This window comes from Lactuca saligna, chromosome 5 (assembly GCF_052625555.1).
Source record: "Lactuca saligna cultivar CGN05327 chromosome 5, ASM5262555v1, whole genome shotgun sequence".
Taxonomy (NCBI): Eukaryota; Viridiplantae; Streptophyta; class Magnoliopsida; order Asterales; family Asteraceae; genus Lactuca; species Lactuca saligna.
Genome location: NC_136421.1, coordinates 232,402,021 through 232,418,820, shown reverse-complemented (window position 1 = coordinate 232,418,820; position 16,800 = coordinate 232,402,021). Strand labels below are relative to the sequence as shown.

Genomic DNA, 16,800 nt, shown 5'->3' with positions numbered 1-16,800 from the left:
ATGAAAAATCAATCGGTATGTAAAGCGTGTCTAAAAAAATCTCTTTTTTTTTTTCAGCTCACTTGAACAAAAGGCGTCCCCTTTGGTCGGGTGTGGGGTGAGCTGTGTTACGACTTTGACACCGTCATTTGTATGTGAGATTCGTAAAGTCGCTTAAATATCAATCTTTCATATTCCCATTTCAATGCCAACGTTCCTCTCTCTCTCTCTCTCTCTCTCTCTCTCTCTCTCTCTCTGCATCTTCTACTCCACTGTAGCTCCATTTTCCTTATTTTACGTGGTGCAAATCAACGAAAAGATATCAAATTCTTGAATCTGTAGCTCCAAAAGTCATGTTTCGAACCAGAGTCAGCGATTCCAAAGAAATGAACACCGGCAGGGTTATCGTTGAAAAAGGATTTGTATACGAAAAGGAAACGCATCTGACAGTTATGAAAACCTCTCTGTTCTTCGCCGGCGATGGTTTCGCCGTTTACGATTCCAACGGCCAAGTCGTCTTCCGTGTTGACTCATACGGTCCAGACAATCGTGACGCAGGGGAACTCGTTCTCATGGATTCCTCCGGTCGCTGCCTCCTCACCGTTCGCCGGAAGGTATGTTAGATGTTAATTATATGCTTTTTCTCCGATTAGATTTACTTTCCATATCTCAGGAGTTTCAATAACCTATTGATTAACAGAGACCAAGTCTACATCAACGTTGGGAGGGTTTTATAGGTGAGAGGACGGAAGGTGATAAACCGATATTCAGCGTGAAGAGATCTTCGATCATCGGGAAGTCAAACATGACGGTGGAGATGTTCGGCGATCGGTCGGAGGAGTACCATATCGAAGGATGCTTCTCTCAGAGGAACTGCACGATGTATGATTCGGCGAAGGAAACAATGGCGGAGATTAGACGCAAAGTGGATGCTTCGACAAATGTGATGCTTGGAAAAGACGTATTCTCGCTCACACTGAAACCAGGTTTCGATGGTGCGTTTGCGATGGGATTGGTTCTGGTTCTTGATCAGATCAACGGTGATGATGGAGGTGTTGATTTAGACCCTACCATGGAAGAGTGCAGTTTGTCTTCTTGAGTTAAATTTTATTTGATATTAAAATTAAAATGGAAATAAAGTTTGAATTTCTCAAGTATATTCGTGGTTTTGAAAATATTGGTACCATTAAATATCAACGGTGTGGATAGGGGTCGTAACGGGTGGGTGTAGCTGATTCTACCTCAATTCTCGCTTCATTCCACGTTATACATATCGACACTAAAAATATATTTATTTATTTATGCAGTGTCCAAAATTAAATTATATTTTTTTACATACAGTTTTGATGTGGTAAAGTTGTGGGCCCGTTATAAGATCTGTGGTTATCAATTCTTATTCAATTATATCTTTTGTGGGGTTAATTCAAAAGAAATGTATAAATGCTTCTAGAATTTCTTTAAATTATATAAATAGTTTATCACACGTCTGTAAATGGTGTGCGACATGGCCGATCGAGGACTGCCCATATCATAAGGAGTCCGAATTTCATTTTATGTACACGTATATATAGGTTTAAGTTTAATATACACGTGATTTTAATGGAAATGACAACGATGCTAAAATACAAGGTGAGCTAAAATGCTGGAAATTAATGAGCTTTGGTAAATTTGTGTTTTTAGTACCAATAGTCATTTGGTATCAAACAGCTATAATTAAAGGATATGCTTGGTGAACTTGGTCAACAAACAGTTATCGTTAAAGGATACGCATCGATTTTGATGTTGCCATTAAAGAAATAAACATCTTGATTGAGTTCTTAAGATAAGTTTAGACAAAATAGGGTTCTCTAGATGATTGATGATGTTAAGAACTTTTGATTAAAACGAATATTGATCTATTGTTCCCTCAAAAATGTTTTGTTCATAAGAAAAAACAATTCGATGAGAATTCAAGTAACAAGGATGTTGTATTTTTTGCCGTGGAGATTATATATATATCATGGTTGTAAAAATTGGTTTAGGCGGCCGATTAATCGACGTCTAGGCGTTTGGCGGTCTCCAACCGCCTACGAGTAAGGACTAGAGGATAAAATAATCGGTCTTGGTCAATATCGGTCAAAATTGGTCCAAACCGGACTACATCGGTCCAACTCGGACTCAAAATTGAGCCAAATCGGTCAAGCTAACCCTAGGCTCGAAAGAACCAGCTAGCCCACCGAGTAATTAGGTTTTGATTTTTTTAAAGAAACCTAAGTCTCTTTTTTATAAGAGACAGGTGCCCTCATTTATTTTCCCACCAGCGATGTAGGATGCCAAACGTGTAATAGTTTTATACATCTTTAATTATATATATATATATATATATATATATATATATATATATATATATATATATATATATATATATATATTATTGACTAAAGTTTCTCTTAAAATAAGATGTTGATACATGAAGTGACCCTCTTAATTTTGTCTACCGCAGTCAAGCTTCTTCAATGATCACATCCGAAGTCATCTAATGCTAGCGTAGTCACTTTTTCTGTACTTAGTCTACTTTTTATCTACTTTTCTATAATTCTCTCTATTGTCCAGTATGCCTTGTATGACTACTCTTAGAGAATGAACCACTTGTACTTCTTGAGTCTCTATAAATAAAGTTCACTTCTTATCAAACAAACAGATCTCTTTTACTCATCTCTAAGTCTTCATTGTCTTAAATTCTTACGCATCTCATATCTTTCTTACTCTCTAAAAATTCTCTCGAACTCAACTGAGTAATTCTTCTCTTCGGAGCAAGTCATTCGTGACTTTATCACTAAGTTTGATCTCACTCATTAACTTGGTTTGAATGCATTCCATGTTATGAATCAACTTATGTGTTTGCTTGATATATCACCTGCTGTCATTTATGTTTCATTACTTTTCCGTAACTAACTATCTAACCATTTAACATATTAACTTATTATTGTTGAGTTTTTAGATCCTCTGAGATTGACTAATTCCGCAACTATACTTGTTCTAAATTTTGTTCAAGTGTGTCTCAAGTTTTTCTCCAAACAATTGGTATCAGAGCCATAGTGGTTGCTCTTTGAAAAACGGAACTCTGATTTTTCAAAAGGCCTTCTATACCACCGAAGCTCTCTTTTCTTTAAAAAAAAAAAACAAAAATGGCACAAACACTTTCTCTAAATGTTTCCAACAGTGTTGGTGGCTCAAACCAAGCTCCAATATTGGTTGCAAATGAATATCATCACTGGTCTCAAAGAATGGAAAGATACTTAAGGAGACTTGGTAGAGATGTGTGGCAATCTGTTGAAGAAGGACCACATGTCCCTGTTCTTACACCTGTTCAAACTTATGGCGCCACAGCCAAACTAGGAGGAGGACAACCAGTCCTGAACCGTCCCACCAAGGATGATCTCGATAAAATGGAAAATGATGTTGTTGCTTTTTATGAAATCTCTTGTGGAGTTGCTCCTAACAACTTTGACATTATCATAAACTGTAAATCAGCAAAACAGATCTGGGACATTCTCAAGAACTTGTATGAAGGCTTGGAACAAGCTCAAGATAAGAAGCTCACAACCGCACTTAATGAATTCAACAACTTCAAGGCCCATGCTGGTGAAACTTTAGATGACTCCTTCAAAAGGTTCAATCTGATAGTTACTAAGTTATCAAATGCTGGCACCATCAGCAGTAACCATGAAACAAACCTTCAATTTCTCAATGGGTTAGGAAGACATTGGACTACTGCCAAAATGATAGTTCAAGGAGACAGAAAGATACATTCCCTATCTCTCTATAAGTTGTATGGAGAATTGCAAGCACAAGAATCCACCATACTCAAAGACTGTGCTGACCTCGGAGGACCACTTGCTCTTGTAGCACAAGCTCCTCACAACCAGTCTTACTCTCCCTCTTATGACACCACACCGCAGTCATACGAAGCTGATTCAAAGTATGATGATGAAGAAGAATTTCAGAAGGCTATTGCTCTAGTTAGTAAACAGTTCAACCGACTACCATATCACTCTTTTCGCAAAAATCAACAATTCAACAAACCACCATTCAATCGTAGCTTCAATCCACAAAAAAAAATAACCCTCATTATCCTAAAAATTCACACCGACAACCGGAATCTCAAAACACTCAACCAAAGGAGGTACCACAGTCTATTCAAACCCCTGACTCTGATATCCCTTCAGAAGACAACAATGTTGTTATATGTCACAAGTGCAACAAAGAGAATCATTTTGCAAAGGATTGCAAAGCCAACGTCGTGAAAGATAGAGCATCTACCTTAGAATGGCTCAAGAACTGGACGAAAAGGAAAAGGCTAGGGCATATGTGGCTCATGTTAAAAGAAACCATCAATTTTGGTTATCCGGAGATGAAGAAGAAAACATCAGCAACATCAAAGGCAAAGGCAAGATATGCATGCTAGCAATTGCTAATGATGATGGCTCTACGAAGCTGAAAAGTAACTACTGCTACTAGGGATAAGCATGGGTCGATTTGGATCGGTTTTTGGCTAAAACCAAACCAAACCGTAGAAAGTCGGTTTTTCGGTTTTTTAAACCCATATAGGTTCGGTTTTTGCATGGGTCGGTTTTTCGGTTTTCCGGCTTGGGTTTATGGGTTTTCGGTTTTAAACCGTGGGTTTATGAGCTCTTTTTTTTTTTTTCTAGTTTCTGAGTTCAAACCTAATAAAAATACGTTGCGATAAATAGTATTGTATCTACTTTAAATATATTAAAATAAATAGTACAAATTCTAGTATTATAAAAGCATAAAAGTGTTCAAAAGATCAAAGTTTAAAACCATTAACAGTTTGTTGAAAATAAACATAAAGTATTAAATAGATAAAGTCTAAAGTCTAAAACTAAAAGTTTAAATCATAATATAAATAATATATATGTGGGTCGGTTCGGTTTTTATGGGCGGTTTTAGACGTCAAAACCGAACCAAACCGTTATTTTTCGGTTTTTGTTAAATTCAAACCTAAACCTTCGGTTATTGCTTTGGTTCTGGTTTTTCGGTTTCGGTTATATCGGTTTTTTTTCGGTTTTTCGGTTTTCGGTTTGGTTTTTGCTCATCCCTAACTACTACATGGCACAAAATGGAGCTCTAAGCATCGTCGATCAGGTAAAACTCATGATCCAAACGCTAAATTATAACATGCATGACTGTCAATCGTTCATAGACAATCTTAATGACACATGTGCTGCCGTCCTTTCAGAATACAATAAAGCCTTAGATGAGAAGAACATATCGTCCCAAGAGATGTTTCATGTGAGAGGACGACTAGACAACAAAAGACTCAAAATGGCAATGTTAGAAAGAGATTTAGAGTTAGAAAAAGATGCAAGAATGTTGAGTGAAACCCAACTACAAATAGTTTTAAACCAAAGAGATTTAGCTTAGAGTGAGATTGTATGCTTAAATATTTTAATAGAAAAGTTGTTCAATGAAAGTGAAGCTATTGAAAATTTAGTTAATAATGGAACTGTGGACAATACATACAATTGGGGTTGGTCCAATGATATCCTACCGCAGAGGATTCCTCACCCCAGTTTAACAAAGATCGACCTTATGTCCCTCCGGATCGAGAATTTCATTTTCCAGTCAATGACAAAACTTTTCCCAAAGATATCAAAACACACTTCGTAGACTTCATAATCTAAGTAATAATTGTATCATTGAGGAAATTGTTCCTGAGGCTTCGGATCACACACGTGATCAACCTCTTATCTGTGGCACAATCAGTCCAAATTCTCAGACCTCATCTGTTATTGATGAAAAAATAGTCATAGAAAGTCTAGAAGTCTCACAGGACTTTCCACCCTTGTCCTCAGACCGCAATGCTTCTCACCTCTGTCATGATTCACAGAAAAACTCCAGTCCAGTCAAAACACAAACTTACGCTCGGTAGCTAAGTCTTCATTACCATAATCCACAATCAAAGGTTCTGTGACTCTTCAACCAATTCACCATGAACTACCCATAGAAAATTTTGAAGTAGGTCAATGTTTGCAAAATACTGAATTTTCAAGTTTTGATGAGTCAAGTCCTCGGTGTCAAAATTTTTCAAAGGCCTCTAGAAAACCACAGCTAAACACTTATGACTGCGGATCTCCAAAAACTTTAGCAAAAAAAGCTTTCAAAGAAGATATTCGTTCTCGAGGCACAAATAGACAAAGTTTTCCTAAAAACAAAAAACATACCAGATTTCCAAAATCTAAGAGTCAAGAAAAGTTTGTTTTTGATCTCTACTTTTCAAAAAACTCTCCAGTCAATAAACCACGCAAAAATGAATGTGCAGTTTCAACATCAATTCCTAATTCATCTGAAAAAACCCAAAAGAAAGAAAAGTCTTTTCAAAACAATGGTTTTCAAATCTATTCCTCAGATGACCCAAAATGGAAGGGTATCTTACCCACTCCAACACGTTTAAACTCACATCGAAGTTTCAACAAATGGAAATGCATTTTACCAAATCCCAAGAAAAGGTCAAAAGTATCTACACGTGCAAAATCTTCTTCGAGACAAACTTTTTCTAAACCCAAAAGTTCACGTGTCAGATCTTACCAACCTCGGACCAGTCACAAATCTACCACACCTTTCCAACTACTGACCAAACAAAGTGCCAAAGCAAAAGACAAAATTTCAGCATGTCAATGTCAATGTCATTGTCAGAAAAAGTTTTCTAATGTCAAAACTGATACTTTTCAGAAACCTCATAACTTTTCAAAAAAGCACTATACTCCAAAACCTCGTAACCTTTCAAAAGGACACTACACTCCAAAAACTCACAAACACCTAGGAATAGGATTAAAAGTTGACACGAAACCAGTCCCTGCAACCTCTTTTCATGCATCAATCAGAAGCTTACCTATTGTCCCAGGCTCAAAACTAGTTTGGATGCCTAAACTAACCATGTAATTTTCAGGCCTTGTGCAAGGAGGAACAAGAAGAAGAATGGTTAATTGATAGTGCCTGTTCCTTGCACATGACGGGAAGGTTAGAATACCTTCGAGATTTCAGGCCAATTTGCAACGGTGGAAATGTCACTTTTCGGAACAATGCTCATGGAATAATTTGAGGTTACGGTGTTCTCACTACGGGAAACTTCTCTATCCAAAAGGTTGCTTACGTAGAAGGCCTTAAACACAATCTCATCAGTGTTGGTTAACTATGTAAAGCAGGCCATCGTGTTGAATTCGATGACCAATTTTGCTATGTAATGATAAGCGATATAAGCACTTGTCTAGTCAAGTCCAGATCCGAAGGCACTATGTATCCTCTGGATGTGTCTCTGATCATAGGCAAACCGTAGTTATGCTTTCTATCCAAAGTTATATCTGAAGTTAGCTGGCTATGGCACCGCAAGCTTTCACATCTTAACTTCAAATACATTAACAACTTGGTCACCGGAGAACTAGTCAGAGGTCTTCCAATCCTCAAGTTCAACAATCATACTCCGTGTCCTGCATGTGAATGTGGAAAGCAGTTCAAGGCAACTCATCCCACGGTGATTGATTCCTTAATCTCCGAACCATTGGAACTTCTACAGATTGATCTCTGTGGTCCATCTACCGTAGTCAATCTTCATCACAAAAAATATATATTGGTTATTGTGGATGACTTCACACGTTTCACATGAGTCTTCTTTCTTCGACTCAAGTCAGAAAGACTGCATGCATTAATCAACTTCATCAAGGAAATCGAACTTCAGATCAAACTACCAGTCAGACGTATCCGAAGTGACAATGGAACCGAGTTTACTAATCATCCTTTAAATATTTTCTTGTTTTCCAAAGGGATTACACACAACTTCTCAGCTCCTTACACACCACAACAAAATGGCGTAGTAGAACGAAGGAACCATACTCTAGTAGAAGCTGCCAGATATATGCTAAATTTTGCAAACCTTCCTCTGTACATCTGGGCCGAAGCGGTGACCACAACCTGTTTTGTTCAAAATCGAAGCATTGTGTACAAACATCTCAACAAAACACCCTATGAAGGTCTTAACAGCCGCAAGCCAAATGTTCGATTCTTTCATATTTTTGGGTGTAGATGCTTTGTAATCAACAACAGAGATCATCTTAATAAATTTGCACCAAAGTCTGATGAAGGCATCTTCCTTGGCTACTCCACTAACAAGGTTGCTTATCAGGTTCTCATTAGACGCACAAGGTTGATAATTGAAAGCTTCAACGTAAAGTTTGATGACCATCACATCTGCAACTCAGCTCCATCAATTGAAACCACAACAATTCTAGAAAGTGATATTCCTGCCTCTTCGGGTCCATTAAATCTAGTTGAAGTGAACTATGGCGATCTCTTTGATCCGGTAGATACAACCAAGCTATCCGAAGTTCTCGTGTCTCTGGAAGCTCAACAACAACATGCTGATGTATCTGCTCCCATTGCGTCTGATGAAGTATCGTTCAACCTCGCCGGTTGAGGGGGAAAATTCAACTCCGGATCAAACAACAACCATCGAGGTTCCAGTATTAGAAGATGCAGCTCCAATCTGCAGAGAGGTTCAACCATCAAACATTTCTTCGGATTCGGATGACGAAAACATAGAAAACACTGATACAAGAATAGATTTAAGAATTTTTACCCATCCATCCGTAATCCAGGGGGAACCCTTGCAGGTTCTTGGCAATATCCCTTCTACACTCCAGGGGGGACCTTTGCCATATGCCTAAAACAACTCTGATCACACCTTCTCAGTTTAAGATAATTCAACAGGATGTTTTAAAATCCAGGGGGAAATACTGTCTCCAACCGCAGAGTCTTTTGCCATTGAATACATTCCCTCCACCGCAGCTGCTGATCATCTTCAACCCCGTCTACACGTATGGACAAAAGACCACCCACCAGGTCAAATTATTGGCAACCCATCTGCATGAATCCAGACTCGATCATCCTGGGAATTATCTGATCACTACCACTACGCAACGTTCTTGTCCTCAGTCGACTCGATCAATCAAAGAAGCGCTACTCGAACCAGACTGGATATCCACAATGCAAGAAGAGCTAGAATAATTTAAAAGAAACAAAGTATGGAAGCTCGTTCCAAAACCGCAGGACCACACCATTGTTGGCACAAGATGGGTGTACAAGAATAAGTTAGATGAATCCGGTGCAGTTGTCAGGAACAAGGCAAGACTAGTTGCCAAATGCTATAGTCAACCTGAAGGCACTGACTATGATGAAATGTATGCTCCGGTAGCACGAATGGAAGCCATCTGGATCTTCTTGGCATACGCAGCACACAAAAACATCAAAGTTCATCAAATGGATGTAAAAAGTGCTTTTTCAATGGTGAATTAAAAGAAGAGGTTTATCTTCAGCAACCTTCAGGTTTCGAAAGCATTGAATTCCCAGACCATTTCTACAAGCTTGAAAAAGTAGTTTATGGTCTAAAACAAGCCCTTAGAGCATGGTATGGGACTCTATCTGAATTTCTTGTTTCTTCAAGTTACAAACTAGGAGTGATTGATCCCACATTATTTCGAAAAGCAAATGGTGATCATCTAATGCTTGTACAAATATATGTGGACGATATCATTTTTGGCTCAACTAATCAAAAGATGGTGGATGAATTTGATAAGCTCATGACCAACAAGTTCCAAATGAGCATGAATAGAGAGATTAATTTCTTTCTAGGACTCCAAGTGAAACAAGTCCCTCAAGGGATATTCATTCATCAAGAAAAATACACCTCATAACTATTGAAGAAATATTTAATGGATAATTGTTCTTCGGCTAAGGTTCCCATGGATTTTGGTTATAAGATATCTGCTGATCCCTCAGGTGAATCTGTTGATCACAAGTCTTATAAAGGTATTATTAGATCTCTGATGTGCCTCACTGCTAGCCGACCAAATATAGTCTTTGTAACGGGCGTATGCGCAAGCTACCAGACTGATCCTAAAGTGTCTCATATGACTGTAACCAAATAAATCCTACGGTACTTAAAGGGAAGCAAATCTCTAGGATTATGGTACCCCGCAAGGAATGATTTCAGTCTTCAAGCATTCACAAATGTGGATCATGCTGGATGCAAACTTGATCGTAAGAGCACCTCAGGTGGATGTCAATTCTAGGTGGAAGACTAGTCATCTGGTCCTCAAGGAAGCAAAATTGTGTCATTGTCTACCACAGAAGCTGAATATGTGGCCGCAGCCAGCTGTTGTTCTTAAGTCTTATGGATGAAAACACAACTGTTAGACTACGGATACAGAATGTTGCGGATACCAATCTATTGTGACTCTGAAAGTGCTATAGCAATCTCTCACAATCCTAATCATCACTCTAAGACCAAGCATATTGAACTACGGTATCGCTTCATCAGGGACCACATCCTAAAAGGTAACATTGAACTAATTTTTGTCCCTACTCATGAAGAAATTGTTGATGTTTTCACAAAGGCATTTGACTCTACAAAACTCAACAGTTTCTTAAAAATGTTAGGAATGATGAACCCGGACCCACAATTCTTTTTGAATTAACAAGTAGCACAAACCATCCTTGGTCTCCGTTGCGGTCCCAGTTGAAGTTAAATATGATAGATGGTTTTGTTATATTCTATATACTTCAACCATATATCATACTTATACTTCAATGATCTTTATTGTTTGTTATTACTAATCATTGTTCAAGTGTTCCTCTCAGTTCTTCTACCGCAGTCATCCATCCGACGACACATGATCCATCCGCAATGAAGTATCAATCCGCAGTCACCATAAAATAGTTTTTTTTTTTTACAAAAAATAAAAAAATGATAAAATAAATAAAACAAATAAAAAATATGGTGTGCTATTTAATGATCTTTCATTAAATAGTGAAAATGAAAAAAAGGGGCGTTTAATTTAAAAAAAACATTCCTTGTGCATCTGTCTCATTCTTTTTGAATTTAACAGTGTCAGACCTATTTTAGGTATGATGAGAAAAAGAAGATTTTCCAAAATCATATCGTTTTTAATCTGTCACTTCCTAGTACCCTAAAACACCAAATCCATTCAAACTTCCCGGTTAACCAACAGACTGCTCCCTCTCCCTGACCACATGTTCTCCGAACGTGGTTGCCAATCTCACATTTCATCAAATGCAAACCCCTTTTTGGTCAATCCCGGAATACAGATTTAACCTTTATTTAATCTGTGGCTGAGATTAATGCTCTTATTTCGAAATAAACATCTAAACGTTTTACCCAAATTCACTTAGGGCAAAAACGTTTCCCGCTCCCTTAAACCACTATAAAACCCTTTCTTCTCCACAAAGAACCGTTTACGCTTTCTGAATCATAAACCCTTTTCTCGCGCTCTACTTTTCTTCTTCCTTCCAAGCTTCTTTGAAAACTCAACAATGGTGAAATCCGGTGTATCCAAGAAACCTTCCAAGGCATCTGGATCAGTGGTTCACTGGTTTAGACTCTGCTTCAAGACATCCCACTCCAACGATAGCATCAAGCAACTTCAGAGCCGTGTTTGAAGAACATTCTTTCTACAATGCCCCACAAAGTTGATGATCAAGTTCCTGTACAATCACCCCCTGTTTGGACCATTTGATTCATTCACAGACGTTGTTCCTCTCTCAAACCTCTTCAAGTGTGCTTCTTCAGCATATCGACCACTTGAGAATCTTCAAGAAGTGCATCTCAATCTAGTCAACGATTCGTTAGTCATCTTGGACAAGGAGAAATTTCTCAATGCCATAAACCTGCTTGTTCATCCATCCATCAAGATCTTCACTCCATTAATGGCAGACATACTTATTGCACTCTACAAAATGGGATACCAGAAGAAAATCAAAGGAATTGGTGAATTCAAGAAAAACCAATTGCCTACGGTCTGGCAATTTGTTTGTCACTTCATCATCCACAGTTTATCTGGCACAACTGGAGGCACATACAACATGGGACTCAAACTTCTCGAACTAGTATGGAGCATATTCACAGGTCATGATGTCAACTACAGTCAGATCCTATGGGATGATTTTCTGCAGTACATTCCAAAGGAAAGCCCACGAGAGATCCCTACAGAGCTCACTTTTGCAAGGTTTTGGTCTCTCCGACCTCCATGCGGATGCAGGAATCAGTATGGGCAACAACATCAATTTCTTTGTCACCAAGGATCTCAAAAGGTACAATCCTTCATCTGATCAAATTGTTTTTGGACCAATAAGAAGATTACCCACACATATTCTTTCTACTCTCGGTCTTGAGACTGCTAATGTCTCAGATCACATTGAGGCTACGGAAGGTATTGCCCCACACCTTCCTACCCCGCCTCCTCCAACCCAATCCGCAGTTCTTGATCCCACTAGTACCGCAATCCCATCTTCCACAATTCTTTCCAACATTTCCTCCCAAAGACGCAAGCAGCTAGTCTCTGCTCATCAAGGCCCCCGCAACACCAAGAAACAAGTCACTCCTAAGAAGAAGGATGCTCCCAAACAAACCAATCCATCCAAGAAAAGAAAAGTCATTCCACCAGTGATCACAATTGTTGAACCAAGTCAACATCAGGCTCTCTCTTCATCTAGCAATGATGTGGTTAAGGATGATCAAGCCATTGTTGTCCTCAAGAAAATAAAAACCGATCCCATAGACTAAATGTGTGACCGCATTGATACCTCAGCCTCTCAACAGGCTACAATAGTCCTTGGGGTGCTCGCACACCCATTCGAGACCACCATCAAATTCCTTTCAGACTCAGAAGGTGAGTCTATTTCACCACATCGTGGAGACTCCCCCAGGTCAATCCAAAGATGATAGATCTAGATCCCGCCCTAAGGTCTCCAGGGCTTCCCGTTTTCATTTCTTTTCCCCTGAGGACTTGCACTCCATCCTTTTGTCTGTCACCCCAATACTTCAAACACCATCCCAACCGCAAGGCGATTCTTTAGCCTTTTCCAGAACTAAGCCGAGTCAAGACTTGACTTTAGGTCAAGGAGACCGAGGAAGCTCAGGAAATCCTACTCTGCTTACATCAGTAACAGGTGGTTTAGGCACGATGAGCACAAATGTGCAAGGATCTGTGAACCCGAGGGACACCTCGGTGCGCTTCCAAGGAATTGACGAAATCAATCTTTATGACTCATGGTGTTAGTATCAGCCATCCAATGAAGCCGAAGCCAATAAATATGCCGCTTTCCATAGGGCATTCCAAGCAAGAAAAGCACAACAAACAAAGCTGCTTCAACAGAAACAACAAGACATCCAGACTGTAGCAAAGTATTGGGCAGATGCAATCAGCAATGCCAATACCGTAGCTACTATCTGCAAGGTTCAAGACCTGATGGAAAACATGGCTGATACCATCCGCAAGGCACAAGAGACGACTGCTGATCAGACTCCTTCAAAACCTCCTCCATCTCCAACTGCTAGAGACTCACAAGATGCAGATACTGAAATCAAAGTTAGTTCAGCTCCCACCTTCGGTTTTGACGATGTTGATCTTCAAGAGGTCAATCAGCCAAGTCCCTTGGATGATGACCTCATGATGTATGTTGAAGAGGAATCTAGTGGCTCTCAGCACTCAACGTCCAAGCCAAAGGAGAAGAAAAAGAAGAAGAAGATGGCCGTATCAAGAAAAAAATTCTCAATCTTCAATCTAAGGTTGACCAAATTTTGGCCGTAGTCAAGTCAACTTAACCGTAGTCTGAAGACAATCCTGTGCCACAATCATTAATAGAAAGGATTGAACGTCTTGAAACAAGGGAAATATTGGCTGCTGAGAGAATTTCTCTCAAGGTTGAAATGGGGATACGGTCCCTAGATAACAATCGTTAAGCAGATCACAAAGAATTTATGGCTGCTGCGGAATGCCTCATTTCTGAGGTATCCATAATCAAAGACCACTTACAGAAAGCCATTGCGGATCAATCTACACTTTCTCAGAAACTGATAGTTGAGACTCACACTGCCTATGAGTCCACTATTTCAGTTCTTCATGCAACCATCAACAGACTCCGACGATCCTTATACTCAAACTTCCATGGCCCCGAAATCCTTAACCTGACCAAGGAGATTCATCGGTTACTCTTTAACACCACCATCCCTGACAATCAACAACTGGTTGATACTCTTAAAGCCTAATTCAAGGAGGTGTGTGCCAAAGTCGATGGATATAAACAATGGCTTGAGGAGTCTTCGGGTCTGAACTCCTCAAGAGGGGGAACTGAAGAACACCACATAGAAGAAGAACATCATGGAGAAGAAGAACACCATGAAGAAGAACGTCAATCCATCAGTGCTTCTCATAAAATTCCTTCACCGCAACCCTCACTGTAACCATCTGATCACAACAATCCAAGCCATCAATCTCCTCCACCGCAACAAAAAATCGTTCATTCCTATGAACGACCAGAAACTCCACCTCATTTCAAAAATATCGCTGAGTACATGTCATCTCCAAGCTCAAATGACTCCCCCATCACTAAACAGAAGAAAGCTGATTGGAGAGTAGCTAAATTTGCTGAGCTCATATGGAGAGAATGCGGTTTTGACACTGTTATGGATGAATCCCTGATAAATTCTTGGGTCAATCCCCACCGCAGACTACTGGATGACGATTACAAACCATACCTCACATTTGCCGAACCTCCCCTTGATGGTTACTGGGATGTTCCTATCTCCCCAAATGCTAGATACTTCACAGTATTTGAGCAATTGGACTAGAGCCTTCCTGATCACAAAAGACCGCCAATGGAGTTTGAAAGATTAAACTGGTTCTTTGCAAAGCATTCCTCCTCCATTTAGAAGATATGGTCCAACGACAGACCATCAGTAGTCAAGAACTTTAAACTTCGCAAATTCATGAAGGTTGATTTTGTGCAATACACACTCACTAAAAGGAATCAGGACTATGTCCGCACCCAAGCTGACTTCCCCTACATGAACCCAGAAGAAGTCTTCCTGATAGCAAAGGTGTTCCAGAACAAGTGTGAGAAGCATCCGAAGATGAAGATAGCACTTGAAAGGGCAAGTATTTTTCTAAAAGAGATTGTGTGTGACTTTGCAAAGATCGATGCAGATATCCACCCAATCATTGCCAAAAAGTTTGATCTACCTCCACTCGATCCCGCAACAATGCTAACCGAAGGTTATGAGGAAAAATCAATTGGTGCTACAAACTTTCCTGAACTTGGAGTCATCTTCACGAGAAAGACTGATCAAGTTAAACACTTCATTCCTATGGTCTCCATGAACCGCCTCACGAAGAAACAACTTGAAATCTGTCGAACCACAATGGAAAAATAGAAATATACAACTGCCGAAGTCAAGTTCGAGATTTTAAGAAGGATCACTTGGTTGGAGAATATCAGGAAGTTTTGGTGGATCCTGATCAAGTTCCTTAAACTTGGTAAGTGAAGAAAATTAGAAGTCACTTAGGGGGAAATTGTTGATACATGAAGTGACCCTCTTAATTTTGTCTACCGCAGTCTACATGCTACCACAGTCAAGCTTCTTCAATGATCACATCTGAAGTCATCTAACGCTACCGCAATCACTTTTTCTGTACTTAGTCTACTTTTTATCTACTTTTCTGTAATTCTCTCTATTGTCTAATATGCCTTGCATGGCTACTCTTAGAGAATGAACCACTTGTATTTCTCGAGTCTCTATAAATAGAGCTCACTTCTTATCAATCAAACAAATCTCTTTTACTCATCTCTAAGTCTTCATCGTCTTAAATTCTTACGCATCTCATATCTTTCTTACTCTTTAAAAATCCTCTCGAACACAACTGAGTAATTCTTCTCTTCGGAGCAAGTCATTCGTGACTTTATCACTAAGTTTGATCTCACTCACTAACTTGGTTTGAATGCATTCCATATTATGAATCAACTTATGTGTTTGCTTGATATATCACCTGCTGTCATTTATGTTTCATTACTTTTCCGCAACTAGCTATCTAACCATCTAACATATTAACTTATTATTGTTGAGCTTTTAGATACTTTGAGATTAACTAATTCCGCAACTATAGTTATCCTAACGTTTGTTCAAGTGTATCTCAAGTTTTTCTCGCAACATAAGATTTGAGAAATACGGAGAGTACGAAGAGTTTAGGTTTTTGTTTCCAAAAAATTGAAAGAATTTGATGACAAATATATTAACTTGTGTTGTAGTCGTTCGGAAGCTGCACTTAGATATGATGAACAATTAAAAGTTGATTACCTGGAGTTAAAACTTCTTTACGAGTTCTTACCGGCTGAAACTACAACTCCATCATCTTTTAAAATATATAAATGAAAAACTGATGCATTTATTGCATATGGTCTGTGGCAATTACACTAACAATGACATATAAAAAAAAAAGTTTCTCAAAACCAAAGTAGCTAAAATCATATTTACATACTAAAATTTGATAATAAATACTTTAGAGATCGACAAGAATAATTCTTAAGAATTATATATTGGAGTGTATTTATTATTAAAACACGGTAAACAACTTTGTTTTAAAAAATGTTAGGAAGTGGCTAGTGATTTATATAACTATGAAGAGTTATATATCGTATCATTGATATTTTCTTTATCAAATTTATCAATTTATCGTAATAAGAGCAAATTTTGTTTATATATAAAAAATTATATTATTTGCCTATTTTTATTTTTTTTATACAAGGCCCTTAAAAGCAATAAAGATGTTTCTTTAGTTTCGGCACAATAAGTCTAATAATATTGAGATTTTTAACGCATGTCCTAAACACATATAAAAACATTAATTATAAAAAATAGTATCATAATTAAATGTAATATTCATTAATTCCATATAATATTTTTCATTGAAA

At 38.5% G+C, this 16,800-nt stretch overlaps 1 protein-coding gene across 1 annotated transcript; it reads left to right on the top strand.

The window, feature by feature from the left end:
* The first annotated feature begins 204 nt into the window (after window positions 1–204).
* On the top strand, window positions 205–1,136 carry LOC145046163 (protein LURP-one-related 12-like). The gene is made up of 2 exons (XM_078994465.1): window positions 205–593; window positions 680–1,136. The coding sequence occupies exons 1-2, from the start codon at window positions 333–335 to the stop codon at window positions 1,076–1,078; spliced, it is 660 nt and encodes a 219-aa protein (XP_078850591.1). The 5' UTR covers window positions 205–332; the 3' UTR covers window positions 1,079–1,136.
* The last annotated feature ends 15,664 nt before the right edge of the window (window positions 1,137–16,800 follow it).

What these genes read in the sequence shown, in the direction of transcription:
- LOC145046163 (XM_078994465.1), top strand. Translation starts at nt 333, where the DNA reads ATGTTTCGAACCAGAGTCAGCGATTCCAAAGAAATGAACACCGGCAGG. An exon ending in TCCTCACCGTTCGCCGGAAG is followed by an intron (nt 594 to 679) that starts GTATGTTAGATG and finishes ATTGATTAACAG; the next exon opens with AGACCAAGTCTACATCAACG.